General features: G+C 43.4%; 1 protein-coding gene and 1 pseudogene across 1 annotated transcript; both read right to left on the bottom strand.

Moving 5' to 3' along the window:
• The window catches only part of LOC116085222, a 4671-nt pseudogene extending 1168 nt beyond the window's left edge, over positions 1 to 3503 (bottom strand).
• Positions 3504 to 11261: 7758 nt separating this feature from the next.
• LOC116085221 (angiogenin-like) lies at positions 11262 to 16224 on the bottom strand. Its single transcript, XM_031362648.1, has 2 exons — positions 16216 to 16224; positions 11262 to 11717 (listed from the first exon to the last, which is right to left on the bottom strand). The coding sequence occupies exons 1-2, from the start codon at positions 16222 to 16224 to the stop codon at positions 11262 to 11264; spliced, it is 465 nt and encodes a 154-aa protein (XP_031218508.1).
• Between the last annotated feature and the right edge of the window lie 4960 nt (positions 16225 to 21184).

The following is a 21184-nucleotide window of genomic DNA, read 5'->3' as shown; positions in this document are numbered from 1 at the left end:
GATGGGATTCCAGGCACTCACTCAGTTCCCCACCAATGAGGAAAACTGTAGAGAAGATCACCTTGGGACAAAGGGTGCAGGGCTACTTCTCCCAGAGGGCAGAGTTACTATGCAGTGCATAGGAAGAGTGGAACACATTATATGGTACCTGAAGTGGGCCTGGAAGAGACTCTCACAGAGCAAAAGGGGGAACGCAAGCTTCATCTTAGAGTGGCCTGCTTCAGAGGCTCTTTGGATGATCTCAGAGAATGTTTTCTAGTGTTTCCTACATTTGTAATACTGTTAGCATAGGCAAATAATCTTACAGTTTGGTAAAACAAAACACAAAACAAAACAAAAGAAAATTGAGATCTCTTCATGAAGGCCAGGGACTTAAAATTCTCTGTAAGATCTCTCAGAAGAAGAGAAGAGAGAAGACTCCTACTGTCACCTCCTCAGAGCTCTCATCTTACCCTGGAGCACACTCATCTGCTAATCACACACCACAGGATCAAAGGTGTCTTCTGCTGGAGTTTGACCTTCTTATGGACTTTTAAAATGTTATTTCTTAGGAAATTTGAAATTTTGAGAACTGGGAGATACTAGGGTAATATCAAACAATTTCTGATAAACTTCTTAGTTCTTTGGAAAAAATATAAAAGATCGTCCCAAGACATAAGAACCCTCCTCGAGGTGGGGCTGCAGAGATGGCCCAGCAGTTAAAAGGGCATATTACTCTTCAGAGAAACTGAGTTCAAGTCCGAGCACCCACACTAAGCTTCTCACATCCACTGGCAACTCAGGCTCCAAGGGATCCAATGCCTCTGGCCTCTGCCGGCACCAGGAACTCTCTTACACATATCTGCCTACAGACACACACACACACACATACACTTAACTTAAAATAATAACAATAAAACCTTTAAACAAAGCAGTTATTGGGAGGAAATGGCTAAGTAAATAAAAAGCTGGAATCAATGACAAGCACTTGTAATCCTGGTGCTGTGGAGGTAGAAACACAAGGATCCCTACCAGCCAGCCTTGTATTTGGTGAATTTCGGGTGCTAGAAAATGTGGTACATGGCTTCTGAGAAACACACACAAACCTGCACCTCCACATAAAACCCCATTATTTCAGATAACCATGAGTGCCCCCACATTTAACAGGAAAAATCAACTTTTACATTTTGATTTTTTGTTTTTCTTTTATTTTGAGACAGGTTCTTGCTATGTAGCCCAGGCTGGCCCCAAACTCTTGATCTTCTTTAAGGACTATCACACCTTGTTTATGTAGTTCTAGGGAGGTAGAGGCAGGAGAATTGGAAGTTTGAGGTCATCGTTTACTCTATATCCAGTTCAAGGACAGCCTGGGATGCAGGAGACCTTGTCTGTAAATAAATAAATACAAAGAATGCTGCATCTTTCAACCAGCTTAAAGAAGTATTACTTAAAGAGAAAGTCAGCCCCAAGTAAGTTTTGTTTTGTTTTTACCCTGAAGTGTGATGCATTTCCAGCTGCATTAAATTAACCATTAATTTTATTTTGTGTTTCTCTCATGCATAAGTCTGAACACTTTTACTTTTACCTTGTGTGTGTGCCTGTATGTGCATGTGTGTGTGCATGTGTGTTTGTGTGTGTGTGTGTGTGCGTATGTGTGTAGAAGGCTGTGGTCCTTGCACTCAGCCTATAATCTGCTCAGTATTGCAGGGTCAGGGGTGTAGCTTGGAATCTAGGAGGTCAGGGAGTCTAAGCATGTGGAAGACAGGTGATGGGGTGGGAAGTGACCCATCCTTCTAATTAGCATCTGACACTAGCCCATCCTTTCTGTTTCATGATAACCACAGCCAAACTTCTTACAAGGTTGTAAAGAAAATACTAAGTTCTCTGTCATTTCACAGCTCTGAAATAACAAACTTCCATAAAGCATGCAGATTATGATCTGTAACAGAATCAAATGTGAGTGTGGGATTTTGTTGTTGTTGTTTATTGAGAAAGTGTGGTGCACAAGGCACAGCCACCCCTAAAGAGTTTCCTGCATTTACCTGTGGCGTCTGCTTTACCTGAGCTCCCGGGGTGCATGACATCCACTTGCTGAGCTCTTTACATTTGTTTTGGGATGCCCTTTCCTGGATGTGATTTCTCATTAAAAAGGAGGAAGATCTATGTGTGATACTGCATGCATGCTTGCAATAGCAGAGCCAGCAAGGAGGACTGGGGCAAGTTGTGGGACTAGCCTGGCTACTGCCAACCTAAACAAACAAAATAACAAGGGCTGGTAATACTCAAAAGGATAAGCAGGTGGCAGCAGTGAATAGGGATGTTGCCATTCAATAGCAGGACAGTTGACTCTTGTGGAGATGCCAACTTATACTTAAAACCCAGGTTGTGGGCAATGGGAACTGGTAGGCTCACTCAGAGTGTCTAAACTTGCCAGGCTTTGGATATTTAGGACACCGACGCAAAAGCCATAATGTGGAGTGTTGTCTTCCCCCAATGCTGCCGGAATGTTGCTGCGGAATTCTGAAGCAAAAGTGGACTGACAGCCCTGGGCTGAAGCCGGCCACCTGTGGTGCAAGACAATAGCCCACAAACACTGCAGCTCCTCCCGAAACCAGAAGACCTACAGCTAACTTCTGCTAAGACTCCTGTTTGAAGTCCTTGCTCACCGTAAACAGACTGCCTGGGATGCGATGCCACTGAGAACCGGCGTCCCTGGGTCTGCTGTCGTATTTATGTTATGCATGGGCTATGTTTGGATATTGTGGTTTCACTTTGCTGCCTGGATATAAAAACCCATTTCACCCCAAGTAAAGCACGCTTTGATACATTTACTTAACGTCTTCTCTGTCTTTTGTTCTCGACCCATTTATTCCCACAGGTCTGGTCCAATCTCCCGTTCGAAGTTACCCAAGGCTGGAGTAGATCCGATGGCTGAACTCTACAGAATGGAGCCCCAGACGTGCGGCTCGGACACGAGAGAAATGGATTCAGACACAGAGCTCTGTATAAAAAAAAAAAAAAAAAAAAAGGAATCGAAGAGAATGGACGTGGCCATTGATTCAGCTAGCGCTGGCCAGGAATCTGTGTGAGTAGGCTTAGGGGACTAGGTAAAAGTACTGGCCCGGTACTCTAGTCCACCTAGGGATTTTATCGACGGTGAGGAATTATGGGGGCAAGTGTCTCAAAAGTGGCTACCCAGAATGCAGTTAAGCTGCTCAGAACAAAGGGAGTTAGGGTTAAAAAGGATGCATTAGCAGAATTATCAGAAAAAATAGAAGTTCACTGCCCTTGGTTAGAGGGTTTAACCAAGATAAATAAAAAATCTTGGGAAAAGATAGGAAAGGCTCTTGTAAATAATAAGGTAGATGGATTTCCCCTCCGTCGTTGGGGGATGGTTATGGACATTATGAATGAAAATGAGAAAAATAAGTGGAAGGAGGATCACTCAGACAGCAAAATAAGCCTTACTAGTTCAGAAATGACAGTTTCTGACTCAGAAGCCGAGTCCCCTACGGACAGCGAAGAGGTCCAAAGTTCCTCTGACTCGAGTAGTACGGTAGCTGAAGAGACTCAAACTTCTGCAAAAGGCAAACTCGCTGTATCTCATCTGAGGAAACAGCGTTCATACACAAAGTCTGCACTCTCCCAGACAAGGGAGAGATCTCGAATCGGGTCTCGTTCAAGTAGAGCAGAACTCGAGATCAAGATATGAGAATTGAGTGATGAACTTAGGGGTTTTAAAATGCAGGCGGGCAGAAAGAAAGACAGCTATCTGAGGGTGGAACATTTGCCCTTAGAGGGGCAGTTCCGCAGGGCTTGGGAGTATGGGCAAGACATTTCCTGGTTACTAGCTTGTCCAGTCTTAGAATGCAGAGATCAGAATGATGATGTATATAGATACTACCAAGCTTTTGATGTCAAAATTATTAAGGATTTAAAAGAAACTGTTGATCAATATGGGTCTTGCGCGCCGTTTACCCAAGCATTAATAGATAATATCATAGATTATAATCTAAGGCCACAGGACTGGAAAACTTTGTTTAGGGCAGTTCTGTTGTCTGGAGATTATTTAATCTGGAGCTCTGAATGGCGTGGACATAGCAAAAAAAAAATTGCCATGTAAAATCCTCAGGTGGATAATCCTGACTGGACTCTAGAAATGCTTGTTGGGGAAGGTCAGTTTGAAGGAGCTACTAGACAGATAGATTACCCTGCAGGGGCATTTACCCAGGTTGCTATTGCAGCCCGCAGGGCTTGGATGCAGCTGCACACTAAAGGTGAGGGCAGTGTGAGCCTGACAGGCATACGGCAGGGTCCAGAGGAACCCTTTCAGAATTTTGTGGCTAAACTGCAGCAGGTGGCCAACAGGACGCTTGGAAGTTCCTATTCAGAGGGTCCACTTATCATGCAGTTAGCTTTTGAGAATGCTAACGCAACATGCAGAGCAGTTCTCCTACCACACAAGGGTCAGATGGATATTTCTGGTTATATTCGCCTTTGTGCGGACATAGGGCCTACCTTTAATCACTTAGCTATTGCGGGGGCATTACAAGGCACTACCATTCCAGAAATTCTGGCACAATGGCAGGATAGCAAGAAATGCTATAATTGTGGCAGCATTAACCATTTTAAAAGCGAATGTCCAAAAAGGTCAGGAAATGCAGAGAGGCAGCAGGCAGGCACTGGGCAGAGACTGTGTGATAGGTGTAAGAAAGGAAAACATTGGGCCAGAGAGGGAAGACTTAAGAAAGGTTCTCAAGGCTATACTTCTTCAAAAAACGAGTCCAGGGGCCAGCCCCGGGCCCTGTTCTTGAACCAAAAGGCAGTTCGTGGGGCCCAGAGACTGCCAAGTCAGGAAGATCTATGCCTGAGCTCCTCAGAGCAACGCCAGGGCATACAGGAGTGGAGTTATTCTCCACTGGCACACAGTATTAACCCCAGAGATGGGAATTAAGATTCTGTCTACTGGAGTTTATGGGCCACTGCCTCCAGAGACTTGGGGTTTTGTGATTGGCAAAGGTAGTGTTACTGTAGATGGTTTACAGATTTACCCAGGTGTTATTGATCGCAATTATCAAGGAGAAATAAAGATTATGGCTTCTTCACCACTTGGTGTTATTATAGTACCTGCTTATAAAAAAATTGCTCAGCTTATCTTAGTTCCTATGTATCCTATGTCTCCTAAAGGCTATTAATAATGAGGCAGGACAGAGTTGTTCTGGTGCTCCTGAAGTATATTGGATACAGTCTATTACGAATAAGAGGCCTAATCTTAAACTAACTATTGAAGGAAAACGTTTTGAAGGATTAATAGACACAGGAGCGGATGTAACTATTATCAGAGGTCAGAGGTGGCCCCTGACTTGGCCTCTGACTGAGTCCATTACTCACCTCCAAGGGATCGGGTATGCCAACAACCCAAAGCAAACCTCTAAGCTTCTAACCTGGAGGGATGAGGAAGACAACTCAGGGTAGACTCAACCATATGTTATGCCCAACTTCCCTGTCACTCTGTGGGGGAGAGATCTGTTATCACAGATGAGGCTGGTATTATGTAGCCCTAGCATTTCCTTCATATTGTCCTTCTCCCAGGAGCATGTCTAAATTCCAGCCACACAAGCCTCGTGCTAATAATAAAGGTTTGAAACATTTTCTATAATGGCCACTGTCTTACTCTTGTGTGGCTGAATAGCAGCTTTGCATGCTGCATTAGCGTTCTCATAATTCAACTGTGTAATAAACGGACTGTTGTATGAGATTCCCCAAGAATTCTACTCGCAGTCTGCTATAACCTAGCTACAAAATTTTGAAAAAGGTCCTCTGGACCTTGTCGGATGCCAGCTAGACTTCCATTAACCTCACCTTTCATAGGTAATTGAATCCAAGCTCATCTTGCTGCCATCGCAATTTGTGCATATACTCCAGCAGGATACCCAATCTGCCTAGCATTTCCTTCATACTGTCCTTCCCCCAGGAGCATGTCTAAATTCCAGTCTGGTTACCTGACTGAGCATTCTGTGCAGCTGTTCTTTTGCTGACTTCCTGCTATTCTGAACTCCAAAGTAAAAAGTCACCTCCTTGCAATGTAGCCTTACATAATGTTCTCCAATCTTGAGGTGTTAAATTTGACTCTTACATTGTCCAAAAGTGCCTGCATAAAGGGGGCATTTGGACCATACATAGCCACTGCTTCTTTTAGATCTTTTATCACTTTAAATTCTAAGGTCTCATATTGTCTATATCTATCATTTTGCTGACTAAGCCTTTCGACCACAGGAAACACTAACACTCCTAACGTGTCTTGCCTGTTCTCACAAGCCTGATAAATTGTTCTCTCTAAAGGCAGTTGACCTGTTTCAAGATTGCTGTCCTTTCCTTTGCCTGATACCGCCTTTAATTCATTCAACTCATTATTCAATCTTTGCAACTTGATTTCAAACTCCAATTTACTTAGTTGTAAATCTCTCTGAGCCTTCTCTCCTGTCATAGTGGGTGGACCTAGAAAGAGCAGATGATGTGCATGGAAGCTACTCCTCTCCACTATAGCTAGTAGGTCCGCTTTCTGAGGAAGTATTTTGACTCTCTTCACTTTCCGTATCTGACTCCTGTGAACTGAGCTCGCTATCTGACACTCCATCTCTCTCCTCTATGATCTCCTTTATGAGTGCCCAAAGGCGGAGAGTGAATCTATCTGTCTGATTACTTCTCAGAGCTCTTTCAATTTTTTCCCATGTCTTTTTATTTAAAATCCTTACTTCTTGAATCCATGGGCAACAATATTCTATCTCATCTGAGAGATTTTTCAATGCATTTCCTTCCACCCTAATTCCTCTTGCCTGAAGCAACTTATTTGCACTCTGTATAGCTGCTTTTGACTCATTCGAACCCATTTCACCGTCACAACCACTAAGTGAGTTTAACGCAGGGTCGGCGCCAAACCCAACCAAGCCCCATACCCTTCCTGCACACACAGCAACACTTCTACAATATGAAAATAAGGCTATCACTAGCATAAAAATTGCCTTCCGTGCAGGATGGTGTATGACCTTTTATCCTTTTCTTCTGATCTGTGGCAGAGCTCTACTTTTGACAGTGTGTCCTTTGTTTATCCTCTGTGCCTGAGTCCACATTCTGGGGTGCCACTTGAAACTGCCTGCAGTTTCATGAATGGGGATCTCTCAGAGGAGGGAACAAGGACCTGAAAGAGAATTCGAATTGCAAGAGAAATTACAGGAGACCAAGTTGAATTAGTCCAATCAAGGTTCCCATTTTACTCATAGAGGCCAGGATTTATATAGTTACACCAAAGTGAAACCAAATCTCTAGGTTTCATGATATTTATATAACATAAATACTGAGAAAAGATCAGGTGCCAAAGTCCCCAGCAAGTCGGATGACTTCAGGTGATAGGCTTTTTCATATCTCGGTAGGTAAGCTTCCAGGCGGCTTCTTCAAAGGAAGAACTGGCAGTCTGCTTAAATCCCCAGGTGGAATAGCTGCTTCCAGAAGGAGACTGTCAGAATGCCCGCTTACTGACCTGAAGCGGGAGGTAACACAAAGATAGTCCTTTAAAAGAACAGTACTTTCCCTTAACTTGAGTTGTATATGTATAAACAATTGCAAAATTTGAGAATTAACAGTATCTAAAAAAGGAACAATCTCAAGCAATTGTAAGCCCTATCTCTGTGTGTGTGTGTGTGTGTGTGTGTGTGTGTATGTGTGTGTGTATGTGTGTGTATTGGCTATCAGTATACAAATTGAAGCTTGATTTTTCAACATTTCAAAACAGTGGCTACAGCACACAATTCAATTATCTGTGCTACAGCAGGAGGAAACTCAAAAGAATGAACATGTGGTCCAATCACATATACTGCTCTCCCATAGAAGGGTGTTTATAAATACAGTAGATGTACACTTTATGGGATGCATACATAAATTTACAGTAAATACAAAAGCATGCATACGAGCAAATTTTCACAACTTGTCTTTTGGATAATGATTATCGATTTTGCCTAACAAGTTTGCTATGCAATATGCTTAATATCAATATTCCTTAATAACAAATTTAATTGCTGTTTGGAACAAGGAATAGATGTCTCATCAGGTTTTTAAGGCATTCTTTCCAAAATACCTTCATGATTCTATATTACAAATTTTTATTAACACTACAATAGCTTCATAATAAGATGCTAAAACTTTACTTGGAGATGAGGAAAGATGAATCCACATTAATCTTCTCTTTTGTCAAAGAATTGCTGTGGGCAAATTGAGTCACAGTAACTAACATAAGCTGCTAACAATTTACTACAGAAGCTTCCTCTGCTTTCTGCAAAGCTATTGGTCTCTCAACAGTTAATTTGCATTGCCCTTGAGAACATCCAACAAAGTCTTCCTGTGTGGATTTGTTGAAAGATGACTTTCTTTCTTCTTCTAGGGTATAGTTTAGTTCCTTATGTTGGTGTTTTCCATCTATCATCCTTTGTAGGGCTGGATTTGTGGAAATATATTGTGTGAATTTGGTTTTGTCATGGAATACTTTGGTTTCTGCATCTATGGTAATTGAGAGTTTTGCTGGGTATAGTAGCCTGGGCTGGCATTTGTGTTCTTGTAGGGTCTGTATGACATCTGTCCAGGATCTTTAGCTTTCATAGTCTCTGGTGAGAAGTCTGGTGTAATTCTGATAGGCCTGCCTTTATATGTTACTTGACTTTTTTCCCTTACTGCTTTTAAAATTCTTTTTTTGTTTAGTGCATTTGTGTTTTGATTATTATATGACAGGAGAAATTTCTTTTCTGGCCCAGCGTATTTGGCATTCTGTAGGTTTCTTGTATGTTCATGGGCATCTCTTTTGTTAGGTTAAGGAAGTTTTCTATAATTTTGTTGAAGATATTTACTGGCCCTTTAAGTTGGGAATCTTCACTCTCTTCTATACCTTATTCTCCTTAAGCTTGGTCTTCTTATTGTGTCCTAGATTTCCTGGATGTTTTGGGTTAGGAGCTTTTTGCTTTTTGCATTTTCTTTGACAGTTGTGTCAATGTTTTCTATGGTATTTTCTGCCCCTGAGAGTCTCTCTTCTATTTTTTGTATTCTGTTACTGATGCTTGCATCTATGACTCCTGATCTCTTTCTTAGCTTTTCTAACTCCAGGGTTGTCTCTCTTTGTGATTTCTTTATTGTTTCTAGTTCAATTTTTATATCCTGGATGGTTTTGTTCATTTCCTTCACCTGTTTGATTGTGTTTTCCTGTAATTTTTTAAGGGATTTTTGTGTTTCCTCCTTAAGGACTCCTAGCTGTCTACCTGTGTTCTCCTGTATTCATTTAATGGAGTTGTTTATGTCATTCTTAAAGTCCTGTATCATCATAATGAGAAATGATTTTAGATCTGAATCTTGCTTTTGTGGTGTGATGGTGTATCCAGGTCTTGCTATGGTGGGAGTATTGGGCTCTGGTGATGCCAAGTAACTTTGGTTTCTGATGCTTATGTTCTTATGCTTGCCTCCCACCATCTGGTTATCTTTAGTGCTACCTGCCCTCACTATGTCACAGGAACTTGTACTTCCTGTGATTCTGTGTGTCAGAACTCCTCAGAGTTCAGCTGTCTCTATGATCCTGTGATTCTGCGATCCTGTGATCCTGTGGTCATGGGCATGTTAGAGTGCCTGGGAGTGGAGCCTTCTATGGGTATTATAGGACTCACTGAGGACTTTGCACCCAAGGTCTCCTCAAGGCACAGGCTCAGACAGACTGGAAGGAACTCATGCCACTTGTCTGGCAGAAATCCTGCATGCCTGGGTCCCACTGGTCCCAGTTACTCCCAGTTTTGGGATAGATGTTGTGTCTTCCTCACTTCTTATCTTATGATCCTGGGTGTGTCACCTGGGAGAGGAGTCTCCTCTGGGTGTTGTGGGACAGGCTGCTGAGTTTGTGTCCAAGATCTGCTCCACACAACTTTTCTAATGAAGGACATTTGAAAAACATCTACCTGTTTTCTGAAGTAATGATGGCTCTTCCTGTGCTGAGCATGTACCTGCAGCCCACTTTTCAAGCCCTTCCTAAATCTGAATACGCAGCAAGCCTGGGCGTACTTGGGTACTGGCCATAGCTTGAGCACAGGGAAAGCGGGTTTTGGTGGCTTTGCATTTAGCAATTGTTTTCTTGTGCAACCCTGGTGGTTCTTGATTCTACCTTTGCAATTATAATTCCATCCAAGGCATTTCATGAGCCACCCTATGATCCCACATATCAAAAGATAAAAAGGGGGTCCGGGGGTGGCTCAACACTTAGGAACACTTGCTGTTCTTGCAGAGGACCTAGGTTTGGATCCCAGCATTCACCCTGACCATCTGTAAGTCCAGTCCCAGGGGATCCAGCACCTCTTCTGACCTCCCAGGGCACTAGGCACTCATGTGGTGGGCATACATACACATATAATAAAACAACATGAACATAAAATAAAAAGTAATATTTTAAACAGAGAGAAAGAATAAAGGAGGGATGTCCTTATGACCTTTTACGGTGTGACTTGAGAGGAATTGTACATATGACCAATAAAGACAATTATTAATGACTCTCTTGGGATGCCCATACCCACATATGGTTATGCCTCACTCACAACCTTTCTGTTGACAGCCCATGTCAGAATTATCACTGATAAAATTTCTCCAACTCTGCTTCATGCAGTCTAGTCTTGAATTTTTTTTCCTCTGTGAACCTATGAATCTGGTTTGACCAGAGTTGTGGTCCTTAAAAAAAAGTTAAGGGGATGTATTAGGTTGCTGAGGATGACAGCCTGAAGCGTTGGCTGTTCCCTGGGTGCTGACAGTCTCAGGCTGTAGGGTAGGAGAAGGTAGGAGGGATATCATTAGTGTGCTGGCTCTTGATCCTAAACTCCTTTTCAAAGGGCTCCTTTAGTGTCCTATTACTTAATAGACAACTTGTCTCTTGTGAAATTTTCCTGTCCTGTCTGTAAATCAACTTATCATCGTCAGCACCATAGAAAGATGAAATCTACCTTCCCGTTGACTAACCGATAAGGAAGAGTGTCTCTCTGTGTTCCAGCCCCTTTCCCCTGGGGACCAGCAAGGAGAGAAAACAGGAAAAGCTAAATTTCCTGGGAACTGGTGATTTTCCAGACTGACTCTTAATGGCTTTTGAGACATCCTTATTTCTGTGCATTGTAAATCAGGAGAAGCATGTTTCAGATAATTCATTTTCTGGCCCCTGACACTGAATGCTGGAACCAGTGTTCTGGGCTATGAGGGGAGATGAAAAGAAAACAGAGCTAGGTTTGTGCCAGGGGCCTGCTGACTACAGATTGATAACTTTTCTCATTCAAGTGGATGGGAAAGCCTTTCTCACATGCAATAACAATACGTCTGGACCCTTTGGAGGCTCGGTACCGGCAGGGAGGTCGGGAAGACCCTCCGTGGTGCGTGCAAGTGGTGACCTGGAAGGAAGCATTGCTTATTCTTAAATCTTCATTGTAAGGGCTTCCATCCCTTCCACAGATAGCCTTGATGTTGTTCATGGTGTCATGAATAAAGGTGTTGACTTCTTTGCAGGGCGAGGTTAGCTGTCTTTCCTTCATTGTTCTTTCATAGTATCTGTCATCCCGGCCCTTTGCCTTGGCGTCATAGTGCTGAGTCAGGAATTTTTTGTACCTGGAATCATCCTGAGCCAGAGTTGGAAGGGTCACAACCAGACCCAGTACGAAGACCAACAACAAAAGGCCTGGGCTCTGGAAACCTGACTGTGGTCACAAGGGAATGAAGAAAGAACTGGTTCACAGTCCCCTGTACAGAAAAGGTGGTCTCAAGTGCATGTAGGCTCTGAAGCAGATGCCCCAGCAACAAACTGGAAACAGCATGCATTGACTGTACACAGCTGTAGAGGAGAGAGGGTAGCCAACCTGGGTAGGAATTCTCTGTAGGGGGGCAGTCATCTTGGAAGAGGAAACTGTGGCTAACAGTTACTGCATACAGAGGTTATAGCTAAAGGTCAATGGTTCCTCTATTTCCATAGGTCTTGGATATTTCTGTAACACACATCACTCGGGACTTCATCTGTTTTCAACAATGCCCAGAGGTTTGTCAAAAGGTAGTCCTTACTAACTAGTTACTGCTATTTACTTGCCTCCTCAGGTTTTGCCCTCTTCCTCTGTCTTGTCAGGTCAGGGTCTTACACTTTTGTTTACCCAAATGAGAATGTGTATTCTCAGAATTTAAACAAAAAAAGAAGCTGGATCCTTCCCCTTTCCTTCATTTTCTTTGTGCAGATGATGCTTTTAAAACTAGTTTATGTGAGAATGGACTGCAGCTGATAGGTTTTTTTTTTTTTTTTCCTAACACACTCACCACAATCGAGTGCTTGGAATGCTCCCCGTTCAGAGCACACTCTCATGATTGAGAGAAAAGTTTTGCCTTGTCCAGAAACTTCAGTTAGAGTGGTGGTCTCTTTTATTGTGACATCAAAATTATTAGTTTAGCAGAGAAGAGGGAAGAGAGAAAATATTTTGAGACTCTACCTAGAAAGACACAGTAAACCACAAAGCATTTAAGGGCTGGCTTTTCTGGAAAAGTGAGAGTCATCCTCAGGGGACAGAAATGAGGAAAGGTGTCAGGACTCTAAAGCCAAAAGCAGGTCTGGGGACAGATGGCCAAGACTGAAGTTATTGGTTAATGGAGGGATCCATGTTCTCCAAATGAGACAGGCAGAGCTCTCTGTGTTCTTCTGCCTTGACCCCCTCAGGTGGCTGCTGCCTCAAGTGCCTTCCATTCCATTTGCAAGAAGCACTTGTGTGCTCTGTCATGGTGTTATTGATGAACTGAAGGAAAGCATGAGATGGAGGGTGAGCACTGACTACAGGTTGTCCTCTGTCCTTGTGAGCGACCTTCCTGGATGGAACTGTCATGGGAAACCTCTTGGAAGGAAAGATATGTGCTTGAAGAAGTTGTCTTCCTAGGGCTTCCTTCCTTCTTTTTTCCTTCCTTCCTTTTTTCTTTCTTCTTTGCTTTCTTTCTTACTTTCTTTTTATTTCTTCTCTCTTTCCCATCTCTTACCCTCTACCTCTCCCCTCCCTCTCTTTATGTATGTATGTGTGCTTGTGTACAAGTTTCCTGTGGAAATGTGAGAAGCATTTCTGCATCTCAAAAAACTCTCTGGAGGAACTTGATGAGTCTGAGTGAGGCAGGGAGATAAGAGGACTGGATGCTTGTGGGTGGACATGTGAGAATCCAGGAGATGGATCTCATTGGTACTGAGAGGATCAAACAACTTACTTCTAAGTCATGGCAGCCATCATTGCTCTTGATCACTTCCATTGAATAAGACTTCCCACCTTTCCTATTGCCCCTCTCCACCCCTACATCAACTATGAGAAGAGATGGTTCAAACATCCAAGCCCTGGGCTGAGGTCAAGCAGGCAGACAGCCTCCTTTTCCAGATGGTTTTCCTGACTTGCCTGTACGTCCAGCAGGTGCAGTCAACATCCCTGTCTCCAGAACACACAGCTTTATCTCCTACCACACCTCTGACTAGTGACACTATCAGTTTTCTTCAGTTCCAAGGAAAGAGGCTCGTTCCCCAGATGCCCTTCCCCACTAATCAGTTCTAAGTCTCCCTAAATGGATCAAATATTGCCCAGGGTGCCAGAAGAAAGACATGTGACACTCTTCCTCCCTCTTGTGTGTATGGTATTATTGTTGTTTTTGATCTTGTTGTTGCAATAGACCAAATTATCTTTCAACCTGGTTGTTCCCAGGTGTCTTTCAGTCACTTTAGGGAAATTTTACCTGTCTCTATCAGCATTTCCCTCTAGAGCAGGAACAAGTGTCCCCAACAAAACACTGAGGAGTGACTCACTTGTCCCAGCTCATTCTCTGCCGTTCACTTCCCAGACTTTCTGTGTGAAATGACCTCATTTTTCTATGAGAAAGCAGGAGGAGGGAGGATGCTGGCCTTTGGAACCCCCTTGTCTTTCTCCTGAGAAGTAATTAAATTCAGAATGTAAGACTCAATAAGGTTGAGAATTCTGAGCAATAGAGCACACCTTGACCTTGGTGGGAGCAAGAGCAGACTCTATAACAGCTCTTAAAAAGCAGAAGGAGAGCAAGTGAAGCAGGGGAAATTTCAGGGTAAACCGTGTTGAGAACTTCTTGGGAAAAGCACACCCATACACTTAAAATAAATTTTAGTGGCAAAGACAGGTGAATTTGGACAGAAAATTGTTAGAAGGGGAAGCACTCATGCTGGGTACTGTACACTTAACACATAGCAAGTGTTTGCATGGGACCAGGATGAATGTTCCTGATAAAGGAAAAAGGAAATTTTAATCCAGTGCAGGAATGTCTTGACCACGTTAAAAAAAAAGAACTTCAGTATGAAAAAGACAAACATACGTTCACTTCTGAACTCAAGCAACAAAACGTCCCCACCAGGGCCAGACAGGCTTGGCAGCAGAAGCAGAAACCAGCCTTTGCTACTCAGTTTCAGGCACACACAGCTTTTTATAATACTGGGCACCTTGTCCCTGGGACTTAAGAAAACTGATAGAGTTAGTAGTCTGAGGTGGGGGAGGAAATGAGGCCTGTGTGTTGGGGAGAAGGGGCTGTTGACTGCAACTGCTGGACTCACAGGCGAGTCAGGAAACCCAGGTCTTGGGTATTTGAACATTCTTTTCTCAAAGTTCATCCAGGGGTGTTGAGGGTTGAGAGGAGAGGTAGGGAGTTGTATTTGATGGGAGTGATCAAGAGGAATGATGGCTGCCAAGACTTTAAAGTAGGTTCTTTCTTCCTTTCAGGCCCAATGAGATCCATCTCCTGGCTTCTCACCTTTCTACAAGCATACAGTACCCTTCATCCCCTGCCTCGTTCAGACTCATCAAGTCTCCCCAGAGAGCTTTTGTAGGTGCAAAGATACTTCTCACACTTCCACAGAAAATGTCCCATCTCTGTTCTTCTTAGTGACTCAAAGTCTTCAATAGGAGATAAAACATGTCTTCTATCCTTGGAAGCAAAAAAGCAGAACAAATATTCAAGTTGAGTGGGTTACAAACTATCTGGACTTTTGAAAAGTCCACATAAAGAGAAGAGAGAGAGAGAAAGGGGGAGAGGAGATAGGAAGTACAAGACCATTTGCACAATGTGGAGAAGAAATGAGAAAGGAGTGAAGCTCAGAGAGGAGAAACTGAGCCCTCTAGAAAAAGACCAGCTTTGCTGAATCTGTACCCTTACTCCTCACACCTCAACAAAGGCTTCCCTTATCCCTCGCACCCTCAAAATGCACGCTTACTTCTCACCCATACAATGCCCTCCCTTATTCCTGACATACCATCACTACCTTCCCTTAATCTTTACACCCTCACAATTCTCTCCTATACTGGCTGGTTTCATTTGTCATCTTGACACAAGGGAGAGTCATCAGAGAGTTAGGATCCTGAGTTGAGGAAGTCCTTTCATGTGCTCCAGCTGTATGACATTTTCTCAGATAGTGATCAACGGAGGAGGGCCCAACCCACAGTGGGTGGTGCCGTCCCTGGGCTGGTGGTCCTGGTTTCTATAAGAAAGCAGGTTGGGAAAGCTATGGGAAGTGGACCAGTGAGCAACAATCCTCCATGGCCTCCTCATCAGCTCCAGCCTCCAGGTTCCAGCCCTGATAAGGTCCTGTCCTGACTTCCTTCATTAATGGACTGTGATCTGGAAATGTATGCCTAATACACACTTTCCTCCCCATTTTCCTTTTTGGGTCATGGTGTTTTAGTCAAAGCAATAGAAACCATAAAACACCTCCCTTACTCCTCAACCCCACAATGGGCTTTCTTACTCCTCACCCCCCCACACAATGCCCTCCATTCCTTTTGACATGCCACTAGGTGCTCTTCCTCACTCCTTGCATGCCCCTAAAAGCCCTTTGACTCATCAATACTTGCTCACATATAACTGAGAATCAGGTCTTGTGTCTACCCCAAATTCTCTTACTGTTGAGCCCAGTGGTAGTGGAAATTGTGGAATCAAATCTCAAGAAGTTGGGATGTGAGAATGGAGATGCTCACTCACCACATTCCCTTTGTCCTTTTGTATAACTTGTATTTTTTGCTCACAAATTGTTCAGTCCTCCTCATGGTGAGCTGTACTGAAAGAACTTCACCTGTGGATTGTATCATCATAATCATTAGATAGTGTTTACTCAGAAACATTTGGATTCTGGGTAAAGGCTACTGTCACCCAAACCAGAAAAACCAATACCATCTCTGAGATGCTTCAAAATGAAAGCCCCAACCTCTCAGGCCTTCATGAGCAGCACTAGAGAGACAAATTAATTTTTATTTTATTTTTAAAATTTGAAACAGGATATATGTTCTCATTGCTGATCTCATACTCACAATGTGGATCAAGTCAGCAGACCTCCTTTTTCTGTCTCCCAGTACTGGGATTGTGAGGGGAGAATCATTCTTCCTGGACAAATAGCTCTTTCTTTAAGATTTCTTCATTTTTTTTGTTATTTATGTTTTATGTATGCATGTGTGTATAAACAAACAAACAAACAAATGTGTTTTACCAGCATGTATGTTTGCTCACCACGTGTGGGAGGTGTCTGCAGAGGGTAGAAGAAGGTTTTGGATCTTTGTGACTGGTGTTACAGACAGTTGTGAGCTACCATGTAGGTGTAAGGAATAGAATTCCAACCTGGCCCTCTGGAAGATCTGCCAGTGTTATTAACTTCTAAGCCATCCCTCCAACCACCAGCCCTCGTTTGTTTCTTTCTAATCTGGTTACCACAGAAAGAATTACCAATGGCAAAGACATTGCCTTCCAACCATACAGAACTCTGATTCATTCCTTGGTCATGAGGCATGAATCTAAGGATTGATTCCTGGGCAATTCACCACTGTCTTTGATCATAGACTATGATAAAAGTCCATTGTAGTAACATTCAAGCATACTTTTTTCTCTGATTTTTCTTCCAGACAAGATCTCTCTTGTTGAAAATTCCTGATGACAATGTCTAGAATGATGTAATAGAAAAGGTGACTTAAACTGTTATTGACAGGGTGAATATATGACATGCAGTATTTTCACGATGACACGCACACACATATTTTTTAAAAATGGATGCGTGTAAAGCAAGCCTATAGAACAAAATCCTTCCTGCAGGATTCAGGTCCAAAGGAAGCTCTATCCCCTGAAGTCTAGGACCCATTCCCCTCTGCCAAAAAAGACTTTCTTCATCACTGTCAGAAGGAATTAATGGGTATCTGTGGCGCCTATAGTGGTCAAAGTGCATGTTGGACTCCAGCCCCCCTCCACATATGTTGTTCTTCTCACCCCACACACTATCCTAAACTTCTCCAGCTCATGAGCTTCCCATCCCATTCCCTATAACCCTGCACTCTGGCCACATGCTCTATTTTACCCCTCTCTCCGGATTGTCTCTTTCTCCTCCTGTGTCATCTGCTCCTCGTGGCCCAGTCCAGTCTTCTAACCATGTTCAGTCTACTGTTTTCTCTGCTCTGGACACTCCCAGTGCCTCTGGCTGTTCTCTCCCTTATATCTACAACAAAAATCTTCCCCTTGCCTATACCTTGGAGCAGTCAGGTCCTCTATCTATACATCTGGTACTAAAATTCTCAGTTTATATGTCTTGTGCCAAAAGAAGCATGTAGCCTGTGGAGGGTGATGATGACCATCTACTCTAGGGCAACAGAACTCCACAGCTTCTCTCCCTATTCCTATCCAAACAAGAAGCATCTTCCTCTCTCCCCTTCAATCCTCCATTCCCCACCATCCAATGAGGAGGCAGATCTGAGTACTGGCCCGTGATCCCGTAATTTGTAAAATCTATTTTGCAACCAAAGTAAGTCATGCTTATTTCATTTTAATCATGTGATGTCTTGGCTTACATAAGTATAAGTGCATAAACTACTGGAACATGAAAGCCAATCTTGTGTCCCATCAGGTCTTTGTCACCCCTATTGCCATAGCACCCTCTGGATACCACATGCAAAGCAGTCCAAAATTTCTTCCTTGAAGATCTTTTTCTTCTGGGCCTGGGAATGTAGTTGGTAAAGTGCTTGCTTGCCTCACATGCTCAAAGTCCTGGTTAATAGCACCAAGCACCACATGAAATGATGTATGCTGTGCATGGTTGTTATCTTCAAGCTCAGAGGAGGTGGCAGGATGAGCCTAAGTGCAAGAATTGAGAAGTTACAGAGAGCAGGCTTCTGCCTCAAAGAAACCTTTAGCCCTAAAATGAGGCAGGGTATGGATTTTACAGTCCTAAATGCTGCCATTGCCTCACATCGGGTACAGGTTAAGGGAGTCATCTCACACTCCTGGCATCCTCATTGTTTACAAGGGATTACTTCCCGTCTGGGAAAGAGGAACCTTGTGATTTGTCATCCTTATAAGCACCATGAGAAACTCTTTGTTTACAGGCCAGAATGGGGACTCCTAGGAGAGATATACAGTCAAGGTATGTTTCTGTAAGAACCAGCCACCAGCACTCCTGGAACAAACTCTAGAGTTCTTCTGCAGATTAGTCACTAGTTTTAGGGATATTAGGTTTTTGTTTGTTTGTTTGTTTTTTTAACAATTTGAGTAGCACATGGTATCCTGAAGCTTAGTACGTAACCAGTATGTGTGGGAGTCCGGCTGGCCACCGACGTGGACCTTGAACGCGAGAGAAATTTATTGAGGGACCCCACCGCCGGATGCAGAATTTATCAGCGGTAATATAAACATGGATACAGAGATTTCTAGACAGCTTCCTAGAGCTGGGGTAGGCTGTTTGAGACATAGGGGTAAGAGTGAAATTAATTACATTGAGAGAATTGCCATATGGCTTAAGCTTCTTGCCCCTGGATAGAGGGCAGGATGGATAAATTAGCCTTGAACTCTTGCTTCTCCTCCCATCTCTCAAGTAGTGGGCTCTTAAGTGTGTGCCAGTGTACCCCAGCTATTTTGCATGGGAAAGAACTTCTTCCAAGTAGGTGGGTCAGTGGCTAAATGCACTTACTGCTTTCTCAGAGGCCCCAGATTTGTGTGTTCTCAGCACACACTGGACAACTCACAATCACCTGTAACTCCATTTCCAGGGGTTCTGAGGATTTTCTGGCCTCTGTGGGGGTTTGCACATATGAGGTGCACAGAAACTCATGCAGGCACATAAGTAAAGATAAAAGAAATAAAGAGAAAGGCTTTTTCTCTCTGAACAGTTTTAGGTTAATATGCTATTTCACGCCATGGCCGTCTTCATAATAAACACAGAGAACTTGCTCCTCTGATCAGATGGGACATGCTATATGACTGTGGTGGTTATGTTTTAAAGTTCATCGTACCCACGACTCATGTTCTAGTTTTTTCTTACAAGTCTGGGAAGGGCTTATACTAAAAGTCAGTTTCCTTACTTTTGCACATGTTCTGAGTCCACAATGATAGAAAATTTGGCCTGGGCCCCTGACCTAGCCTAGACTGACTGAAGTTCCTAGACTCATTTTTCTCTATGTGTGCCCCAGCTTCCTAACACATGGGGATAGGTTTGTGTTGTAGTTTGAATGATAATGGCGCCTAGACTCACATGTTTGAATACTTGGTCCCACTATGGTGGAACTATTTGGAAAGAATTAGCAGGTAGGGTGCTGTGCAAGGTGTTCGCTTTTCCCCCTCAGGGTAGCCAGCCCTCTGCACACCAGACTAAGCTGGAGGGAGGAGAGGTTAGTTGAGGCATTGGTGGGTGCTGTAGAGGGCCTTTGTTGGCAGTGAGTGCACTGGCAAAGAACACAAACACACACACACAGATACACACAAGCACACAGACAGACACACACAGATACACACACACACACACACACACACACACACACACACGCACACGCACGCACACACACACACAGAAAAATGAGCTTCCAAGAACTGGCTCGGCTATTGGGGTTTGTGTGTGTGTGAGGCGGTATTTATGCCACTAGGGAGGTGGCCAGGGTCTTTGTGTGGTCATGTACAATTAGCCAGAGCTGTTGGACGATGCTTCCTCTGCATACTCAGGGGTGGAAAGACAATGAGTGGAGTCTGATAACTGTCAAGGTTTTCATTCATTCTTACTAGGGTTGATAGTAGGACAGCACACTTTCTGGCAGCAGGTTGGGCAAGGGAGAGAGCCAACACCTGCCATCTTCATCTGAGGTATTGTGCATTGAAGCTCTCCTCCACCTTTCCTTCCTTAATCCTGGGCCATTACAGTCCCATGTGGCCTTGTTGGAGAAAAATGTGTCACTGGGGGAGGCTTTGACAACATGGTTTTAAAAGCCATGCATCATTTCCATTGCACTCTCTGCCTCAGATGTTGCTGCCACCATGCCTTCGCTCCACCATCCATGACTCGAAATCTCTATCATCATAAGCCAAATTAAACACATGCTTTAATAAGTGGCTTTGGTCCTGGTGTTTTATCAGAACTATAGAAAAATGACTAAGACAGTTTGGTATTGTCAAAATCCATTATCTTAGTACTTACAGCTTTCTAGGTATTTCCATGGTCACCTTTAGTCATTATATGTGGGTACTGATTATCCATTGTCATTGTTGTTATTATTATCATCATCTCTAGAAAAGTTCCAGAACTGAAATCTGAGCTAGTTTGGTGAGAGCCCCTCAAAACAAGCACTTCTGAGGTCATTACTATCCTAGCCTGCTCCCAATATCCTTCCAAGGAAAGGTTTCCTTTTAGAATGCATAAGCAGTCTGTGAGAGTAAAACTGGGCAGTTAACCTCCTCCTAGGCTCACATCACTCCTCACCCCTCAGAACCCACGGAAATGTTTCATTTGATTCAGAGTGCACAGAACAGGCGGGTGACCTGGAGATGACAGCACAGCAGTAGTAACAACCTACAAGAGTATGGTCAGGAGTTTCCTTGGCTTTATTGGAAACATGTTTAATGAAAGTATGGGGCTGGACGATCAATCAGACCAGCCTCTCTGTCCCTTCTACTCTTGAGGACACAAAGTCTTTGTGCTTACAGAGCACTATGGAGCCAGAAATGTTAAACATTCAGAAGACTCTCCTCAAAGGGGGAATTACTTAGTTTTGCTCAGAAGTCTAGAAGTGAATATTGAAAATGGTGTATTGAACTTTCTGCTATCAGTAGAGGCAGAACTCACCCAAATTACCCAGAATGTTTAGCCAAGACTCTCCCCCCTTTACCTTTAGCTCCT

The sequence above is a fragment of the Mastomys coucha genome, unplaced genomic scaffold (assembly GCF_008632895.1).
Source record: "Mastomys coucha isolate ucsf_1 unplaced genomic scaffold, UCSF_Mcou_1 pScaffold9, whole genome shotgun sequence".
Lineage (NCBI taxonomy): Eukaryota > Metazoa > Chordata > Mammalia > Rodentia > Muridae > Mastomys > Mastomys coucha.
Note: the sequence above shows the minus strand (reverse complement) of the source record. Positions and strands in the feature narration are given on the sequence as shown.